Below are 23462 nucleotides of genomic sequence, written 5' to 3' on the forward strand. Positions count from 1 at the left end.
ACTATACAAATATTTATTTTTATAATTTGTAATATTTTACCAGCATATAATAAAGGTTCGATTCATTCAAATATTTCAGATAAACCCACATTAATCATTTATGAATAAAATTTAGGAAAATCGAATTATTTATTATCATACTGAAAACTTTCTACGTGAAATGATAAATTCTAAAACATAAATAAATTTTACGTACCAGAAATATATGACAATAACGTTATTCCCATATGTGTTTTGAAAGCACACATTGCACGAAAAGGTATCGATTCCAGAAAAACATAATAAAAAAATCAATGGTACGTTGTTACATGAGCGTATATAGAATAAAACATGATTTGATTAATAGCTACAAGTCATTAAGCTGATCTATTATAGTTAATGATTTGCAATATCCGAAACATAACTCAAATGTCGTATACGCATTATTCATTATAGTTTTTTTCTATGTAACTAGACAAAATGTATATGGAAAAAAATTGGATTAAATAATATTATTTATTTTCATATTATATTTATATTATTTCTATAACTGAAAGGGATACAAAAATACACTTTTAGCTTCGAATTTTATTTAGGCACAATATAATGCTTTAATATTTGATTGACATAAATAGAGTTTATTTTAACTATTTATGTATGTTTACAATAGTTTTACTAAATAAAATACAGACTCACTAGTAACATAAATAAAATAGAATCGATATTTGATTTTTGATATTATTTTGTTTATGGTGAAAAATAATGATTTGCACAAATATGTAGTAAAACACACGATTTAATTTTAAAAATTTGTATAAAAAAATCTGGAAACTGTTTTTAAACCATACTCGCTGGATTTCCAACCTGAAACCAAAAAAGAAGTACGTGAATACCCCAAAACGCACAAATAAGATTGTTTATAGTTCACAAAATAAAAACAGCCATAATAAAGGATCTAAACTCAACAGGATATGACCTATAATAATTATAGAAAAATTAGTAAAGGAATTGCTAGAGAAAGGCATAAAATTCATTACATTTATATTAAATGCCATAATAAAAATAGCATACTACCCTGATCAACGAAAGGTTACAGAAATTATATTGATTCTAAAAATAGATCTTAGAAAAACTTTTTTAGTGTATACTATTTAATAAAGATTACATTAACCCTTAAATGCATGATTTTTTCAATATCAAAATATTTTTATACTAAAATTAGGCTGAAAATTAAGGCAAAAATAATTAAAAAAATATTTAGGTTTATTTGTGGATTATATTTATAAAAAAGAATGCTTGTTGTAAATATGCAACATCGTTCAGAACGCGAACAAAGTATATTAATGTTATAAATATAAAAAAAATATATACAAGTGGAAATTCTTAAAACAATTTTTCTTCTTATTAAAACATAAGTCCACACCACATTTTTCACACATTATTTGTGAAATTCCATTGCATTTTGGCATTTTGCATCTGTTTCTCTTTGTCAATATGGGCCAGTGTCTACAACTGCATGTTTTGTTTATTTTATGCAACTATTACAAAAAATAAAAATCTTAAATAAATAAACAATGGTAAACTTACCTTTTTGGAGTAAATAAATTTTATTTCGTTTTATATCCACTAGCACCAATGAAAACAAATGTTAAAATTCCCAAAAATGTGACACATTTGCACCCATTTGCGATTTTTTTATGGCATTATTACGCATACAGAGACATCTATCAGAATAATTTGAAAACACAATGGCTCGGTGTTTGTTACACATATGTAACATTATGCAATAGAGTTTCTTTATTGAACGTAGACTGAGTTACTGCAACACCATGCATTTAAGGGTTGAAGGGGACGATACCAATATTGATAAATAAATCATCACTTAATATTAATTTAAATTTTCTTTATTTTTTATCACACTATATAAGCCGTTGAAGTTATTATTTTTCTTTATTGTGTTATACAGTGACTCACATTGTACGTGTATCTATAATCAACAAGTGTCCCGCTGCATCCACAAGTGGTTCTCTCCACACATACTTAGACGTTGGTTTTTGTTTTGCAGGTTTTCCGAAAGTGGTGCCGGCGCCTGGAACCAGCGTCCTGGCCAACAGACGCCGCACTCTCGAGTGCCTGGCGCCGCCGCCCGGGCGCACGCTCCGCGGGGGCTCACTGCGCCAGCCGAGGAGAGAGCAGAATACGTCGACAAGCCCCGCGGCGCCGCCCCATAGGCCTCCGCTCGCCTTCTGCCGACGCCGTCTCTCCTGGCCGGAGGTCGATCAGCATGCCACTTCTGGGTAAGCCACTTGTTAATTATTAAATACAATTTATATTATAGCTCCAAAGTGATTGTAAATCTGACAATATGTACAACATACTTGTAGAATACAGGATGGGGCATAAATATCTTTCGTAATTCAATGGGTACTGTGTAGTTTGTAATGGGTGTAAATAAATAAAACACGAATTTCTCTTGTGAACATCTGGTCTGTGTTGTTCAAGCGTATTATGAGAACAACTGTTCAGTAATAACCGTTCCGTATATGCTTTGTTGTCAGTTTGAATTCATATATACAATATCAGAAAACGATTTTGATATATATATATCTAAACTTTGAGCAACTGGATTCACAGCCAGAAAATATGAAAGTAGTATGAGTATACATTCAACCATTGTCTTAGGCGTTTGGAACCCATTTGTTTTAAATAATCCTGAACAGATTGTTATCATTTAACTTTATTTTCTATCCAACCATTTTATAGATCGCTTTTTGTTGTCGATAAAAATTAACTTTCGTCGCACGTTACAACAATACAAGTAGAACCCATATGTCAAATATTTTTATTTTCCTAGCTGCTTTAGGCGATCTAAAACTGTACTAACGCCAAAATTTTCTGCAAAACCTTGAATTCTTGATCATTACCAACTGAAAAAGTTGCCAGTTTTTTTAGTATCACCGTTACAAATTAGGTTCTTCAACAAACATTGCATTGCACTAACATATCTTAAAATCTCACAAAAAATACTTTATTTGCGTTTTCCATATTTTATTCGAAATGATTATTTAGCTACTTAATCTTATTATCCATTTTTATAGACACGCGTTTTCGAATATATTAAAAATTAACGACAAATATCATTTTTTCTCGAATTTTTTAAATAAATATTAAATACTTTGTTAACTGAATAATGATGCTAGTACAATAATCTTTAATAATTCATATAAAATATTTTTTAAATAATTCGTAAACTTCTTTTAAAAATTAATTTGTTTAAGTGGTTAAGAAATACAAGCTAATAATTTGGTTATGAACCTCTAAAAAATATTAGACCGCTTGTCTGCTATTTAATACATTTATACAAAAAAAAGTTATAAGCTATATTTTTATTTTAAATAATGAACAACCAAAACTGGAATTTTTTATTAAAGTAATTGTATTTTAAATACTATTGATATCCTAAAATTTTAAATACGCCATTACGATATATGCTAATGACAAGTTAGAGACAAGTATTGGTTATAATCCACATTTTAATGCATTTTTAATCTAGGTAGTCGAAAGAGGAACAGATATTTACGTTTAACACCCCAAAAACTATGTAAGTTTTATGACCAACTCGAGGAATTATTATACAATTTACTTTATATATTCATTTTTTATTTTAAAAGACTGACAGTTTAGACAAAATGTGTTACTGCTGTTACTCCATTCCTAACAAGCATGGATAAAAATTGATCAGACTATTTGTGTTTATATTAGACTTTCTTTGCTTTAATTTATCCAAAATAAATTCATTAAAGTAATTTTAATACTAATTTTATAAAAACTTTTTAATAAGCAACGATTACCAACGAATAAAGAATATTGTTATTTTTTCACTTATATTTGCATAACTTATCACAAATATCAGAGACAACGAGAATATCAAATTTAAACGTAACCACACAATGTCAAAAGCACATGTTACTGTAGAAGCAAGATGACACATTTTTAAATGTTTTTATGTATTCAGCTTGGTATATATTAATAATGCTTTAATATCTTGGTAATTTTTTTCCCTTACATAAATTACAGATTTTTTTGTAGTTCTAATATGCTTAGTATTTTTTATGTAATTAAATAAATATAGTAATTGTACATTACATCATCATATATAATACCTATCACGTTAATATTTATCTAATTTTTCAATTTAGATTATATCAAAATATATATTATCATTTATTATCAGTCATATATTATCAACAATGAAGTATTACTATTCTGGCTCTCTCTAAACAACAAATGTTCATGTGTTATTCCAAGAAGGGATGGTTGCCTTTTTTGCTAATATTAGTTCGACTTTTGAGTCAAATACGTTATTTTTTTATTTTGGTATCCGTCGTATGTTGTTGATTTTTTTGTGAATTTCAGATTTTGATCAAAAATTTAACGAATCTATTATTTATTTGACTCACGTTTTTAATATTTCTTAAGCCTTGATTTAACCATACATTTTATTTATTATTTAATTGCTTTAAATTGATCCGATTTTTAGAAATATTCCAAAAAGTTCATCCATTTATTTTATTATAAAATTATTCATTAAAAAATATTTAATAATTGAATTATCATTACAATATAATTTTTCGTAAGCTTGATACCTTTCTAAATAAAATAATCTCGATTTCTTAGAATTTTCCGGGACTTTAAAATATTGTGTCACTTTAATAAGATCAAGACTTTAGAATTCCTATCGGTTATAAATTTAGATTAAAATTAAAATCATATTGATTTTATTGTGTAAGAATATGTATTGTAAATTGTACAGTAAATAGCATTTTACATAAATACAAGGTACACATTTATATAATTAAAGCTCGTGTACCAAGCATTGAAAAGGGTTTTAATCAACATTAATTCCCATCACAAGACCGAGTTTATTGTCTTTCGAAATCATAGCTTCCATTGATTTTGAGTCTGCAATTCAGTATTACCCGAAGCACCGCCTTTTGGGAATACCCTTTGTCAAATGTACTATGCTATAGTAACCACGGATTTGCACCACTCGAAATCCTGAACGTCGTTCGGTAACTGGTTATTGACGATAACCATGATGAACGTGCGAGACACGTTTGATTAAACGCGTAGATTGCTTTGTAAAATTAAATCCATCAACAGTTAATATAGTAGTACCATATAATAAATGTATTGGTAAATGTCGAAATACGTGTGTACGTCAGGTATATGTATATAAGGATATTTTCGTATAATAATTACCTATCATGCGTGTGTTTTTTCTGCTCTAAAAGTCAAATACAAATTACAAGTCGATCGATCATACCGTCTTTACAGACAACGTCACAACATCAGGTATATGTTTGTAAAGACACTTTCATATAATAATGTATTTAATGACACATGAGCAGCACGAGAACATATACTCCACCAAAATCACAGCCGACAATAATACAACTTGAAACGCCAGCAAACATTTCCTGACTTTTAAACCTCCTATATTTATTTATATAAATGGTTATAAAATATATTGTTCGGCGGTTGTTTGCATGCAAAGTCACACCTCTTCGACTTTAAAACCAGAAAAATCTTCACATATGTTTTATTCGGTTTTAAATAATAATCATTTATAAACCGAATTGTGTTAAGTGATGGTAAATAAATACCATTTAAGAACATATTATTAAAACACATTTAACATTGAAAATTGCGTTAAACATAATAGAGGTCTTATGGTTTGATTTGTATTGGAATATTTACATTGATAATATATGATATAAAAATATAATAAATATTTTTATATGTTATATATTATCATCATTACTATTACTTTTGTTTTAGTATATCTCAAAAATAAACGCAAATTAGTGGAATAAGCCAAAGCTGTAATATTCTATGTACTATACATAAATATTAAAAATACATAATAATTAAACTTAGAATTAAAATAAACCTTCAAATATTTAGCACGTTCGTAACGTACATTTTAAGACATGGTACGCTTTTGAAATATATTCGGTTGATCGTTATCTTCTCTCTGACGAACTCCTTTGATATATTTTATTTCATATATTATACATGTTCGTACGTACATTCACATATACGTAAATCGAACATCGTGTAAAATAATATCTTTGTAAAATAAAAATTGAGGCAAGCTATTAAAGAGCTAACTTTCATTTTAATATATAATAAAACAACTTTCAATATAAAAATAATACATACAACTGTCCATTAAGAAGGCAATAGTCTAATGATAAATTACATAATAAATGCGCCCCCGAATCTTATAAATTCGAAAACCCAAAAGTATACACACAATAAGTCTTTCTATAGCAATTTCAGCAACTTCTGGGCGAGAAAGTCAAGTAAATCTGTATTTTTACGGTTCAGTAAAGATATCCTAAGTAGAGCGTTCTATCATAATATTATAGTAAGTAACAAGCGCAAATTCCTTTGAGGCATATTTGTATAAAGCCTCGCATACTGTAATATACCAATCCTTTGATGTTCAGGCTGACCATCATATAAAATCGAAATCGACCTTGGATTCTCTCTGGACTGAATTAACATTAACGCTAGATGCGGAATTCCAAAATCTGGTTACTGTGTACTTTTGGCTCAAAACCTTTGTGTCTGTCGTGTAATCAAGTTGATTACATCAGTTGCGAGTGACTCTTGGTTACGGTGACCAGTCGTCTCGTATTACGTGATACAGAAAAAATTAACAATGCTGGAGTTGTTACGAAAAATATAAAAAATAAATATATATATTTTCTCGCGAATATTATGTTATTGAGGCGTTATCGTGTGTCCCGCATATCGATTCTTTATCGTGATATTTCGAATAGATCACACCAGCCATCTTCGGGCGAATTTATTAAATTCGTATATATATATATTCTCTGAACATGTCCTAATTTATTAATTTATTTTAGTTGTAAAACATGAATTTTATTAGAGATTTAAGCATTAAAAATCTGGTCACCCTTCTCTAAGTATTAAGCGAATAATCAATAAGCATTATTTACTTTTCCAAGACATGCGATTAATGGGCTCTAAATTGGTGTGCCTCTCCAGAGCCTAGCTGATCACTAACACCAATATTGCCTTCTTCGAAATGCCAAAACAAATATTTGAGTGAATCGTGAGAAATGTTTGCTAAGAATTTAAGTGCTCGTTTATTTTTATTGTAATACGTAATGATTAACTTTTTAATTGTACATATTGACGATTTAAGACATGCGCTTGTTATTAAATGCAATTGTAACATATGCTATGTTGTTCGTGCCGTAGCGCTGCGTTGTGGGATAAGCTATTGGCGCTTTAAAGTAACTGTTTGACTGGACAAAATCTTACGGTCGAAATAAAAGCGGCTGCTTGCATTTAAAATTTAGAAACGTAGGTTCAGAAAATCTGTGAAGATTCTGCGTATGCTCCTCTGCATGTGAGCTCAATATCAAATTCTCGTATATTTCAAATTTACCAAATCGTCTTAGTATAAGTGAATTGAAAGGCGATCAACGACCCTCTACTCCTTGCTTAATCCTTGATTATTTGGAGTGAAATTGGGAATGGTTTTAACAAGTGCATTTAACTTGAGTTGCATAAATCGCAAAACAAATTAGTAAGACCTGCTGAATACGGTATTTTTCTAGTTACTTTTAGGTGTTTGGGTAACGATTGTTCATTTTTTAAGGAATGCTCGTTACTTTTGCTACTCACAATAAATTCTGTTCTAGCTTTTGGAAAAAAGATGCATTGCTTGGCTTGTTGTAGAATATTCCTTTTAGCCATGCCGCTAAAATTCCGTTTATTTTGTAAATCACACAAAATAGTTATTATTACTTTTTATGACTCTTATAACGTGCAAAAGTGATCTGGACCTGGAATCAAATTACATATGGACCCTAATGATTTTTAATATATATCCCATCAGAGAGATTGGAATTATTGATTATTATATAATTTTAATGATTGATTAATAATTATTTTCTTATCCTTACATATGTAATGAATGATTATAATAATTCATTCATAGTGACTTAAATTAAGTGTAAGCTCTAATAACAGTTTATAATAAATAAAATATATGTTGTAAGCTTTGATCTGAGATGATACATTACACACTTCGTAATTGTTAACTATATTTACCCCATTGTAACGCATTGGGCTTTTTTCAATCATGTTACAATAAAACATATGCAAAAAATACATAACCTCGAAAGCCTATATAATGAATTATTGACATAAATTAGCGTATTTATTAATCGCAAAATATTTTTTACTAAAACGCCAAACCAACAAAAAGTAAACAGCTAAGCGAAGCACTTCTATGATTCGGTTTTAACTACCCACTAATATTATTTTTACATAACGAACTACCTACGAATGGTATAAGTCTCTGATTATTGACCTGAAATACTTGGGTTGTAATCCAATATGCACCTTAATGTTTTTAAATTTCAATCGCGTCTGAGATCGGAATTAGTGATTGTAATATAAAAATAATTCCAATCGAAATACACTTTTTTTTATAAATAGCTATTAATCTTTTTAATGTATAAAAAATGTATTTTTAAAGTTGCGTTAGAGTTTTATGCACTTTTATTTAGAACAAATCAGTATAGATTTATGTTAATTTTTTTTACAATACGCTAAGAATTCACCTTTTATTATTTAAATATTATTTATTTTGTATTTTATTCTGTACTTTTAGTACATTTAACATAATTTTTCGTATTTTCAAAATATTTTGATTTTGTATTTTTATCATATTTTAAGCATAATCACATACTAGTGTTGAAAATATGATTAAGTAATGAAAGCTCTATTTTAAATATATATTAAACTAAAATATATTAAAACATAATTTAATTAAATTACTATTACTACAAATAATATAAAAAAACTTTAAATCAATCAATAGTTTTACATTATTTATATTAAAAATATGTACATTTCGTTAGCAATATTTAATTAATAATGTGCGATGCTTTCAAAGGGTATGTGTCAATATGACGCCACCAATTCACTCTATATTACGAATTTGTCACTATATCGTGTTGTGAATGCATCCAATCAGTTAATTGATTAAATTTAAATATATTAAAGCCTCAGACACGTATCATTTGACTCTAAATATAAAAACACTACACCCCCAAACAACCTTTAGTCGCTTCACTGACAAATTTCACCCATTTCTACTCTAGAAGCCTTCATTTACACGTGTCAATGACATGGTATAACATTTGACAAACAAACGAGCTTGTTTCTATTCATGCATAAAGAACGCGATGAGGTTATATATTTTAATGATACTAATTCAGACGGTGGAAAAACTTTTCATTTGTAAAATAATAGAGTGTTGTATAACACTATGATTGTTTAGTCTGGCTGCTTTATATTTAAGACGCCCTAAGCGTGACCTTCTGAACAATTCGAGCGATTTATCTTTTTTGGGCATAATATATTAGATTCTGTGGCTTTTAAGAACCGAATATAATCGAGCACCTGTGATACATTTTTGCTTTCAAAAAACCTATTCATTGGTTTTTCAGTGCTGATAAGGCACTTATTTAAAAGTAGCTAGCATAAAAAATCACACGTGCCACAATAATAAGCCATTAATATCATGCTTCATTAAATATAAGTTTTAAGTAAAAATTAAATATTTTGATAACCGATCTTTGATCTACGTATATATTAGCTTAATTGAGCTGCCATGTTTTTATTACTATATTGTCGGTAAACGTGGAGCTCAAATTGCCACAGCATATTTAAAAATTGATAGCAAAAGTGGCATACAATTATGAAATGTTTAAAAATTCCATTTAATGTCTAAAATAAACATGAGGTATTTACGATGTTCGGTATATTTGTATAATAAAATTGTTACACGCTTACTCTAAAGAATTCCATTAAACAATGTCAACATAAAAAATAAAAAAATAACTCGCTAGAATTTTTCATTTATACATTTTATATAGAGAGATATGTTATTTACTTTTATGTACAAAAATAATCCTCGTTGTAATAAATTTATTACCAGATATGAATGTATCAATATAAAATAGCACACATACGAGGTACTACAATTAAACTTATGGATTATGGTTGATATTTAATGAATTTTATTTTTAGTACATGTGTACAACACTTTTTTAAAGAATTAATGCGTAATTAATAAGAAATTAGTGAACTAGTGACTTATTTATATTCACGGAAAATAATTGCGTACATAATTTTCAATATTTACAATCAACTGCGTTTTATTATACAGTTTTGGTAGCAGCATCATTTAATTAGTCGACTTTTAACAAATATCCAGGCGCGTACGGTGAGATACATCATGAAGTACATAAACTTTGTGAGTGTTAAAATATATGAAAAAAATATAAGTTCAACTTACAGACAAAATTAATTGTTAGCCGCAAAGATTAAAAGACCCGTGAAATTGGATGAATGTATATTTAGGGCAGCTGTTATATATAATTCACCCAATAGCTTAGTCATCAATACCTAAAGGACGAGGAAATACTCTAAATGGGAATAATTCGTGCCATATAAATTAAGCAAAAATAATCTATAGCAAGGAATGAACGTATTTACATTCAATCGCGATTGGATATTGAGCAGTTTTTAAAATCGATCAAAGTTTGATTGGGAAATAATCCCATAATCTCTAGACATCGCCCCATCAGATTACTACATATTCCGAAGTTTGCAAAATCATTTGAACGGAAAACGATTGCCTGACGTGGATAATGTTATAAATGCACAGAAGGACTTTTCCGTTCAAAGTCATGGATAAAAGAAAATAAATTAAACTTTGTTCTTGATTCAAAATAATTAAAAAGTGTGTTGTAAATGTAAAAACATATGTTAATAAAAGATTATTTACTTATGGGATAATCTGATATTATCATATTATATAATATAAAAATTATAAACATCAAGTGTCTCATATTTTTCTCCCCACAATTTTTTTAAGGCGCTTTTATCACCAAAATTCCTCGGTTAACCGACACCGCACATAAAGCTGAATTATAATTTTTAAAACAACTTTTTTATACTGCGTTTTTTAATAATGAAATTAATATTAAATACTAAATTCGCTGAATTATGTTTATTTACAGAGTTCAAGAGACGGACGGTTCGTATTTCGAAAGCTTCACGGCGCTTTCGTGGAAGCAAGAAAATCGAAGGCTCGGGGCTCTCAGAGCTGGTGAAGCTCGAGCCGAGCAGCCTCCGCCCTGCGAGTCGGCTCTTGGAATTCAGCAGGTATCCAGTGAGATGAACCTGCACGATAAAGAGGCACTGTACATAGAGGTAAGTTTCTCACAAAAATAAACTAATTAGGGTTGAAAAAATACACATCAAAGTCAGATTATTTTATAATTATTTGGGGAAATTCGCAATAAGAGCTGACGTCAGGAAACGTCTGAAAAACGTCGGCTGAACATTTCACAGCCGCAAACTTGTTTAAAGTCTAATTAATTTCACGCTCAAATCTTACACGTTGGCGTTTAATAGGAAATTCGTATAATCAATTTGGCATTGAAAGAAAGGGTCTTACTTGGGTTTTAAGAGCCGTTCGGATTTGTGAGGAAATAAAATGTATTACCCACATCAGTTCGAGGATCCTTCTGAACAAAATTGAATTTGCTGTTTATTATTGCGTATTAAATTATTTTACTTATATATTTTTTTCATGATCCAACTTTTGTATACTGATTCTATTTTCAGTTGTCAATTGCGTTGGTGTTGTTCCATAGTTCTGAAATTAATAGAATCTTTAAATAAACGTCTGTTTGTAATGAATCTTGCCCTGAAATAAGTTATCGATATGCTCAAACTGTAAGTAAGATGTCTTGTGTGTATAGATTTTGTCATGCTATGATATTTCATAGACCGACTCATATAAATTTTAATGTTTACGCATTATCGTTCAAGAGAATCAATGGATCCACAAAATGAATTTTGTGGATCTCTTAATAACTCTTAGATGTACTGGTTTTGCTATGTTTAAAAAAATTAAGAGGATTATAAATAGCACATATCATTTTATTTTTATTTAATTTTGGTTTTCCGAACTGCTTTATTTTTGTCCAACCATTATGCGTGTCGCTCGATCGCCATCATTAAGTTCGAAAGTTTATTTTTATTTTTTTATTGCAAGCTCTCAAAACTTTGTGCGTTATTCTGAGTAAATTTACACCTTTAGTTGATCGTTATCAACTGAAAAAAAATATGCCAACGACTTTCTATTTGTCTTCTAGCTTCTGCCATTTTTTTGATAACTACTTTGGCATTTACACCATAATCTTGTTTAGTTCACGAGCATATTTTGCCGCTGAATCACCTGCATTAAGGACACACAAAAATGTTGCTTTTTTATGGAAAAGAATTCCCATCTTTGTTTTAATATTTAATGAGAAGAGTCTGAAGTTATTCTAACAATATTTGTTTATATTAAAAAAATGCCTATTTTTCAGCTTAACTTCAATAGCTAATTAATATCAAAATCAATAATTAAACTTAATAAGGTGCTACTAAAATACATACGTAATAATCTATTACGGCTAATAATATTATATTTAAGAAAAAAGTAAAATAAAAAACTTTTCTAGCAACTAATGAAAATATTTTACCATAACTATCTAATGTTGATAATATAAAAATTACAATGTATAATAAAGTTTAGTTCAAGCCATTTATAAACTCTGAGTAATTTAAATTAGTTTATTAAACTATTATTAGTTAGGTTAACTATTACACTGTAAAACATGTGTTTTGTTACAAATATATAATTAAATTATAGATACGTCTAATACACATTGATCATAATTATATTTTATTTTCTTATAAAATACATTTAAGAATCATTATTAATATTTTTTATGATTATGTATTTATTGAGTTTTGGGTTATAGATTATTCTAAAAAAATAGTATATATTATTTTTTAATATTTAAAAAAAAAAAATATATAAATAATATATTGTAATAGTCAGGTTTATTGTTGTTTATTTATTATATAACATAATTTTTAATAACCAGTTTTATATATAAAATTATGTACAATTAATATATTTTCTATATAAAAAATTAAAAATATAAACATCTACATCTTATAAATAAAAAATATTTAGTAACAAAAACGCTAGATGTGTATTTAGCCAAAGCAAAAGTGTTGAAAAACGATTAATAAAACCCAAGTTATAGTATTAAAAAATATTTAATTTATCAAAAAAAAAAACAACGATACTGTGGACAAGTTATAAAAAAAACATTTTGTGCATTTCACATGGATTATGTAATACAGTTACATAATACGTTACAAAAAATAGGATTCCTTAAAGCCATTCCGCCGCCCGACGTAATGCAATTCAAATAACGGATCTTTGATATCCGATTAAAGCTAGCGCTAAAATTAGATTTTGTTATCATGTTATATATTTATGATGATACCCATTCATAAGATAATTTATATCTATAATAAGCCTATAGATTATTTATATCTAATATACATAAAGATTTAAAAATAAACACTTTACGCGATTATTTCGATAAACTTAAAGTAAATTACCATGACAGAAATAAAAATCATTCTAACCCATTAGTTCAAAACCTTAATAAGATAACATAAATATTTAAAAAAAATGCTAGCTAATTTAATAAGAAACAAAAAGTTTTTACCTATGACTTATAACTTATAGCGTATGGTTTGCAAAATCTATGTATAACCTTTTTAAACAGGATAAAAACGTGAGAGCGATTTTATCCTATTTAAAAAGGTTAAGACTTGTTACTTTGATGTAGTACCTTTTTCGCAACTGTGAAATTACTAACAAACTAATATTTTAAGTTACTAGCCTATTCTAGGAGAGTCGTTTCATAACAATCTACTACACTCATACACAAAAAATTTTATCTTTCACTCATACCTTTATATTTTTATTACTAATATAATAATGTCAGCGTAATCTTTCTGGCAGCTTTAAGAGTTATTAGTAACGATATTCCCACAAGAGTTCTATCGTTATTTTAAGATTTTTATTTTACTGTCTTCTTCATTGTACTCGTAGTTTCATATTTTAATATCATATTGAAAAATATAAATATGAGATAAAATACTATTCGCTTTTAGCATGGATTTATAAATAAATATTCTCATATCGCAGAGATTTCCTTTATGTATTTACAATATTTAAAATAATATTATTTTCTTATATTTTGATAAGATCATATCCTAAAAATAGGTTTTCATAAATATTATTACAAAATATTATTCTTAGAGTTTTGTGTGAATAGATAATACTAAATATCATTATTGTAAAATAATATTTCATTTCGCTCGCATAGCTAAGTTGTAAACATGTTTTGAATTTCTATAAATATATTGGGTTCCAATATAGAATTAGGCAGATCATTGATTTTCCAATACGATATTCGCATTCGCGTTTTATATTATATACACATAAAATATAAGCTTTTACCGTACCGAAACATACTTGTAGGGGTAATGCAGAATTATTAAATTCCTAGAATATGTTACCTCTGCCATGTTGCATAATGTTTTATTTTGAGTTCGATATACAAGGCGGGTGAATATCTGAGAATAAGACGGTACATTGATCAGGCATGTATTTATTTTTCGTATTAAACCGACTGAGCGAGACACTAAAAAGGGAGAAACGAGACTAAGTGTGCTTATGTTCGAGTGGCGGTAAAGTTTTCAGCTTCAGCTACATCATGGTGGACCACTCAAAGATCAAAGTCGAAGTTCACAAAGCGAACTTTTGAGTCGGCTATTGAATGTTTGTTAATTGTTCGATTCAATTCTTGTTTGTAGTTTGTATTAATGCGTATTATACACACAAGCAAACGAGTGTCACCTATATTTTATCAAAATGACTATGATATGAAATATGGGTGAGTAATTTTGGGTATTGTGTTAAATTTGGAGAGCGTCAAATTTATTGTCGGTTCAACGCAAATGTATGGTTTTGTAATTTTAATCAATATGCAGTGAAACTTGACGAGCATATTTCCTTTTTCATATTTTACAAATTTCTCCATTAGAAATGGTGTAAAATTAAAGTGATTCGTTCTAAAACTATACAAATCTTTTTAAATATTAATCTATAAGAAAAATTTGATTTAATAATTATTCATATTAGAATCACTTCTGTCTGACTAACACTGATGGCTCTTAAAATAGAGCATTCAGTTTTCTTAAAATAGAAAACAGTAAATTACTTTTTAGCATAAATTGACAATAAATAAATACCTGATTTAAGTAGCTCGATTATTTTTAAATAGAGATATGTAAATTTATTTGTATATAAAATGTGTTATTTCATATTTTTCGTAAATAATGCAAATTTTATGTTTAGTATTATTTAATTAATAGATAACTAAATATCGTTTAAAGTACTTTTCATTAATATATTAACACTTTGTATGCAAAAAACAAGAATATTTATTTTGCGACGTTATTCGGTTAAAAGTGTTTACTATTTACTATTTAAAACAGAAATATACTTTATTATTTTAAAACAATAATTATAATCGAATAACAAACATCTAGTTAAAATATTTTAATTTGTTTTATCGAGAATGCTAACTTTGTTTATTTAATCTTTTTCTTTCCAAAACCATCAAAGCCACTTTTGAAATTATTTTACGACAGTCAATAAATATTTATGTGACGAAATAATGACAGATTTATAATTAGACCATTTATTGGATAGAGAAGAAATTAAATTTATTATATAAAGATTATTCAACTTATTTTGTTTTCCAAATCGATAAAAAAATTAATATGTTTTAGAAATTTAGATTTTTTATTAGCATGTGGTGACTACACATATAGGCACATTTAAAAGGGCGATTGTCTCATTGCTAATGACCATGATCAAAAACGTTTATTCAATAACAATGAGAGCACAATCATGGCACAAGAGGGATTTTTTTTGACCACACACAACACGGGTCGTTAAGAGAATCCCTTTTGTGACAAAACGGTACGGACGCAATCAATCACCACAATACAAACCCTTTCTGAAGAATTTGAAAGTCTGGAGCCAAGCAAAAAACTCGTTTTCGAAAATACATACTTTTGGAAATATAAATGATTTAAATAAAATTTGCATAAAAATGAATCGATTTTCTTGTACATTAATTTAATCTGGTTGCTTACAATACAGATTTTTTCCATTTTGACAAAAAAAAATATTACAGAATTTACATATTATTCAAAAACTACCCATGGATCTTTGGTTGAAAACAGGAAATTTGACGAAAGAAATACCAAATACTTCTACTGATACATCTATCATCGAAGAAGAAAATAATCCAAAAACTGAGAATACAACTGATCAATATTATGCCTGTATAAAAAAAATTGTAATATAAGAACCCAAAATCATCAGTCATTAGGAGTTTTATTTATTTAAATTTTTATGTTGATTTAATAAATGATATTTCTTTTTTAACATTTTTTTATTTTTATTTATACTGTTATGAATTACCCAACCTAAAAAATAAGCTAAGTGTTCCGCCAAAGTTTTCGGATTTGCCAAGTGTTCCGTCGCTGAAAAAGTTTGGGAAGCCCTGCTCTATAGGATATAAAGTCCGGACGAGGAGAGGGCAGACGGTCCGAAATATGAGACGATCGGATGCACCATACGAGACGGCCCAGACAAGCAGAGAGCCAACGACGCAGACTGCTTGGAGACAGCAGATACAGACACAGACGACCAGAGAGCCAAGATCTATCAGCAGCCATGCTGAGGAACCAGCCACGCGCTCGCCGCACGTAGCCTAAGAACCCTGAGAATCGTCTACCGACATCACCACCTGCGCCAACTTCACCGTATTCATGAGAAACGTCACGCCGTAATCGTCCATAGTCAAAATGTAATTATTACTTAATAAAAACAGTCTAATAGGATTCACCAAAGAGTCTCATTGGCCGCGAGGTCAACCATCCCTAGGGCTACGCCCCCTAAAAGCAATTCATATGATATCTTTATACAATTTATTTTTATAGAAGTTTGTTTATTTCATTGAATTAAATATTGATTTAGTTTACTTTGTACTTTTTATAACTTTTAGTTTATTTTATATTTGTAATCACCTAAATATTTCACTTCCTAAAGAAATTTAAAATTAGATATTTTTTTAAATTAAAAAATCAGGATTATGGATAAACCCTAGCTACTACAAAGCCCTGAAAAATCGATTATATCAACAATCCATAAAAAAAGCAAACTTTGTGTCTTTATGATACGTATATCTCTAGAGATTTACGTAAAGTATTATATATACTAGTACATATATTATAATTATTATAAAAAAAATTCAATACGTCTGGGAGAATTTATTATTTAATTAATCCTAATTGGCTAATTCTAAATAATTGTGCTGTAAACAGGAGCGTGTAATAGTCCTTGGTTTACCAAATTTTTAATGTTTTTATATTTTTAGTCTGCAGTTGTATAAGAGCGAACTTTATTTAAGCCAAGAAAATGTTAACTTTTTTATTTAAACTTTCATACTGTAACTAAACTTGACTTGAAAAACTGCAATTATAATGATAATAATGTGTTCGATCGACTTTAGTATGTCCATAAAGCGACGGACGGGCCAGTTAAGAAAAGTCTTGTAATTACGAACGCGAACAGAATATAAAGGTAAATCAATTAAATCTCTTCTAATTAGCGGGATGGAAGTTTTCTTCGAAAAGAGCCTCGAAGAGCAGGTATCGTTTTCGAGTTAATTTCGTACGGTTCAAAGTCTCCACCTCACACTCCTGTTACATTTCGTCGAGCTTCTCCTGTCAATATTTCCACCTCGCACATCTAGACTACGCCTGTCAATATCTACGGAAAAATACACGTGTGTAAATTGCGTAAAATTTGATAGAGTGCCACTCGAGCGGAGAGGCATTTTTATACGCAGCATCCGTCGCGGAGAATCCTCTCGCGGTCGTTGGCGCGATACCGCTACAAGAGGAAGCCATGAAATTCGATATAATGCGTAATGCGAGTATCTACGAAAAATCGCGCGTGCCGTGTGAAAAGGTCGTGATGCAAGAGAAAAATTGCTCGTATCTCTTAAACGAATAAAGCTGAAATTAGGTTAGGCGATACAATGAAATTGTAGTTTCGCTTTGTCACATTTGAGAAAAACACACGAAAGCTTTGTGAAAGCCTATGTTTAGTTCATAGTTTCACTAACTTTTTTCATGGGAAATTTGTTTTTTGTTCTACTGTATATCTTTATATCTATCTCAACTATCCTTAAAACAAAGCTCTTTGGGTAAAGTTAATTTGTATTTTATTTAATAAAAATTTATTTAAGCCAAGAAAATTTTAACTTTTTTATTAAGACTTTCATACTGTAACTAAACTTGACTTTAAAAACTACAATTTTAATGATAATAATGTGTTAATTAAACGTCTAATATTATTTTTTTAAAGATTAAGCTTTCTAAGGAAAGCGATAATGACTTTTTACACGTTATGAGATTACAATGTTTGTTTAACAAATTAAGTTTTTAAAATATATCTGATAAATAAAACAAATCCCATTTTCCCAAAATTGTTTTTATCGTTTATAAAAGATACATTACTATTCCAAAGTACAACAACGCAATTAAAACAATTACCCTTTAATAACCAACAAACTTTTGTGTGTAATAGAAAGTGCTGAAATTCTTCCTCATTTTTCTTACAGAGTTCTCGAAAAAGACGATCTCGAAGTGGACTTGATTTAATGAAATTTATTGTTTTTATTACAATAAAAGAGAGACGTGTTTAAAGGTCCTCTCAACCTTCTTACAACGCTAGATTACGCATTGTATGCAAAAAATATTTGGCACATAATTTTTACAGATATTTGCCAACCATTGAAGCAGCCTTATCGGTTGCACAAACTAGTATATTATCTTCATACATAGCTTCTTTCAAGTCAGTTTTAAATTATCTGGCAAAGAGCATTTCTTTAATGAGTTTGCCGTTATCGTAGGGATTCATTATCACGTATAGACGATTAATCTTTTTGCAAGGCAATTTTCATAACTTGCAAATGAGCAATTAGCTTTTTTCAATTCATCGATACGCCTCAATGCGAATAATTTCTCAAAGGAGTAATTGAATTTGAAATTTGATTCATGACCCTTGAAATGACAAGACACTGCTAACAAAATCAAAGATTCGGCAGTAATATGTTCTCTTTCGACTTTTGCAATTAACTGTGAAATCTCATAGGAAGCAAGAAAACCATTGATCTTTTATTAAATGCTTGTAATATGATCGAAGCTTGATTAAAAATCATCTTGAAGCTTTATAAAGTATTTAAATAGTTGTCTTTCTTGTCTTTATGTTTGGTCACATGCTATCATTTTTAAATATATTTTTTTTATTAAAGTTTATTTCAAATATATATATATATATAGAAACATTAAATTCACAATGCTGGTTCATTGTTTACATTTGTTAAAGGTATACAATAAAAAAATAAAATAAAAAATAATAAGACAGATACATTGAGCTTATCAGTACTTTTATCAAAATAAAGTACAAAAGAAAAGTTCACTTCTCTGAGTTTTTTTATGAGTTTTTAGCATTTCTTGTTGTTAAAGAAATACTTCTGTATTTTTTCCTTGACCTTATATGATGAAACTTATACGACTTATTATAATAATTATACTACTGAAAAATGTTTGGCTTAATAATATTAATATTATCATTGCGAATTGCGGAAAAAACATATATTTATTATTTAATTCCCATCGCTCATTACAATACATCCGTAATTACAGCAGTAAATAAAATCAGAAGCCATGCACTCAATGCTAAATTGTTTGAATAGCTTTTCATTTAAAACGACGTACACTTCAGTCGTTTGCTACTTCACACAGAAGCACGTTGGCTTTCAAGGGTTTTTTGTTAAAATCGATTTTATAAACTCTTTGTCGCAATTGTTCGTAACTGAATTAGTTTATATGAGCTGAATTTAAACAAAATGTAGACTACTATTTCTGCATTTCTTACTGATTATGGATATATGTTAGTTTATGATTGGTCAATAAAAATATAAAAAGAATTTCAAATGCTGTATAAGATATGTATCTAAATAAAGTTTAGCGTTCCCTAGAGAAGCTTGTATACTTCAATGTTCAAGTAACCATGATGAAATAAATGAGTAAAAGGATTATGAAGAATTCTATTTTATTATATAATATAAATACAGCCGACCAAATCAATGCCCGTAAAATATTTTTTTCCAGGAATAATGTTTCATTTTCTATTGTAGGTATTGTATACGATCGCAAATACTGTGGGGGCCCCTGCACCGGGAGGTCAATTTGCTCACTACAAAGAAGACCTTCATTTGTATGCTCAGCGAGCTTTCGACATGAGTCCCGACAGGCATTATCGTCTTCTACACGCTGCTGGGGAGGAGAAACCGCCCATTGTTGTTCTCTCTGTGAACGTCATCGAAGCAGATGGACTGGAAGCCAAGGACGCCAACGGTAGGAAAATAATTACTATTCTCTACTGTACCTCCCTCACTTTCTCCCATACTCCCACCTACTATCATCGATTTTTTCAATCAATAGAGTATAATCTTCTACACTAATGATCTATTTTTAGCAACTTTTACGTATTATATAATATAAATACAGCGTGTTTCTTTAATGGTTTTGAAGTCTCAAAAAAATCAGTCTAGAATCCTGATATTGTTAATATTATTCGCACACTTATGAATGCTTATATATATATATTTTTATGTTTTCAAAATTTTAAGAAATAGAAAACAGATTTTAATCAAATATATTAAAGGCTTCCGTTTATGCTTCCGCTTGTTAGAGGTCTGAATAAAATACAAGTGTTTGAAATAATTTAGGCATAGAAGTTTAAATATTTGTTTGATAGCAAAATATGTACGAATTAATTTAATTATATGAATGTAAAGTATGCGCTTGCAAAACACACATTATATTTTTATGTTCGGATCTGTATCGACAATCTCTGGATCTATTTGTGATTGATATTTTGTTTTGATGGCAGCTAGCTTTAAAACGCCAGTTTCACGTACATATGTTGAGGCTGAGAGAGTACGTGATCTTCGTCGCGTCGCTTGGCACTCCACGTGGCGATTATTACGGCGTCCCTGCTTATATCAGAGAAATGCATATACATTTTTATATTATATTTTTATTTTTTATTTTACCGGCCCTTCCTTTTTATTAAATTAATTTACCATATTTTTTATCAAATAAATAATTTTACTAATTTGCGTTGAATCAATACTTTTTTGTCAAATAAATTTCTTAGCATCTTGCAAACTCATGGTTTGCTTACCACTGATCTAGAAACTTTTAACCGAATATTCTAATATGCAAATTCGTTGTTGTGGAATATAAAAAAAATATTAAGTAAAAACAGACAAATTCAAAATGCGTGATTGTATCTTTGTGTGTTACAATCAGCATTTATTCATTCCTTCCCCCCCCCCCATGATGTACAAAAGCATTATAAATAACCTATTGTGCCCGTTTTTATTAGGCATTATTATATTTGTTATTTATACTAACCATGGCTATAGCAACTTATAGCATATAAAAAAATAAAATATTAAAAAAAAAAATATATTATAACTGCGGAATTTACAGAAATAACTCATATTTTCAAATTAATATTATTCAGATTTCTTAACGGCTGAAAGTGATTATTTATCTTTTAAATTAATACAAATAATATTTCACTTAAAATCTCTAGTAATTTATAATAATAATATTTTTGTTCATATTTGCTGTGAAATATTAAAAAAATATATTATGTAAAAATAGACTAGCTGAAATTCGCGGTTGTATCTTTGTGTATTACAATCAAGCTGTATTAATTCTTTCCCTCCCCCTTCTCTGATGTACAAAAGCATTATAAATAGCCTGTTGTGCCATTTTTTGTTATGCAAAATTAATATTCTTATATTCATGACCATATCAACTTATAGCCAAAAAAAGAAAATAATAAATAAAAAAAATACATTTTAATTGCGGAATTTTCAGAAATAACTCATATTTTCAAATTAATATTATTCGGCTTTCTTTACGGCTAAAAGTGATTTTTTTTATCTCTTTTAAATTAATATAAATAATATTTCACATAAAATTCGTTTTTAATAATTTAATAAATAAATTTGTAATAATTTTTAGACACTTAAATATTATATTTATTTTAAAATTGAATTTTTAATTTATAATTTTTTTTTTTTTTACAACATACATTTAGATGTGTGAAACTGTATTTATTTTTCAAACTGTATTTTTCACTTCTTCATAACTTTATTTTATTTTTAACCTAATTCTAAAATATCTATAAATGAGAGTAAGTTCCAAAAATTCTGGGGAATTAATACTTTCCTTTTTTCTTCTTTTAAAAACCATATATATTAATTTATTTAAGAATATTATACATATTTATTGTATATATATATATATATATATATATATATATATATATTTATAATTTATAGGAACAACAACCATTATAAATTATAATTTTATATATTAAACAGCAACTGTAAAATTATATGATATGATAAGATTTTAAATACATTTCTCTAAAAAAAAAAATTTTTTATGAAGAGTCTACTTCTAATTTTTGTAGTAAACTTTTCTGCCGTTAAGTTGATGTTGGCATAATTTTGAGCAAAAATTTATGTAAATTATTTATATTTTAAGTTAATATTACGGTTGGTTGAAAAAATTTATATTATTTTTTTTTGACATACAGTATTTTTTAGCGATGAAATATTCTGGTCGATTATTAGTAGTTTGTTTAATTCTTCTTCGATTGTCAACGTCATATTACTGAAATCGTCATAATTTTTTTCTGCATTAATTATAACTGATTCTAAATTATTTAAATTAGAAAAAAGCTATCTTAATAAATTTTCCACATTTTCAAAATATATATTTTTATTATGCAACTCAATATATATGTTTATTATTCTCTTGACAACTTAGTAAAGCTTTTTTTAAAAAAATATTATTTTTATTATTTTTTTATTCAACGCTGCGAACATTTTTAATGATAACGTTGTGTTAATTTCAAACAACTTTTCAGTAGAAAATTATAAAGTATCGAGTCTCGAGACGAAAGCTAATATTTTTCTTGGAACATGAAACGACACAAAGCTCGGTAAATTCCTGGAATATATTCTTAGGTTGTCTTGATACAGAATCCCTACTATACTTTAAACCTCTTATTCGAATATTTTAACACAGAATACATATATTCGTCCTTATTTTTTACTATTTTCTGTTCAAATATTTGCACAACTATTTGTTATAAAAATATTATATTTAGTGAAAATTCACTTTATAAAAATATATTAAATTTAATACTGGTCTTCAATAATGTAAAAAGAAGGCGAAACTGATTTTTAACTAGTTTGGTTGTT

General features: G+C 28.2%; 1 protein-coding gene across 1 annotated transcript in view; it reads left to right on the plus strand.

The window, feature by feature from the left end:
- unc-13-4A (BAI1 associated protein 3) overlaps window positions 1-23462 on the plus strand; it is a 68218-nt gene that overhangs the window by 13998 nt on the left and 30758 nt on the right. The window contains exons 2-4 of the mRNA XM_088205072.1: window positions 2045-2276; window positions 11118-11310; window positions 20307-20526. Coding sequence (XP_088061198.1) covers window positions 2045-2276; window positions 11118-11310; window positions 20307-20526 — 645 coding nt within the window. The remainder of the gene's footprint in view (window positions 1-2044; window positions 2277-11117; window positions 11311-20306; window positions 20527-23462) is intronic.

Source organism: Plectrocnemia conspersa, unplaced genomic scaffold, assembly GCF_051122295.1.
Source record: "Plectrocnemia conspersa isolate PC_06_02 unplaced genomic scaffold, ASM5112229v1 ptg000002l, whole genome shotgun sequence".
NCBI classification, from domain to species: Eukaryota; Metazoa; Arthropoda; class Insecta; order Trichoptera; family Polycentropodidae; genus Plectrocnemia; species Plectrocnemia conspersa.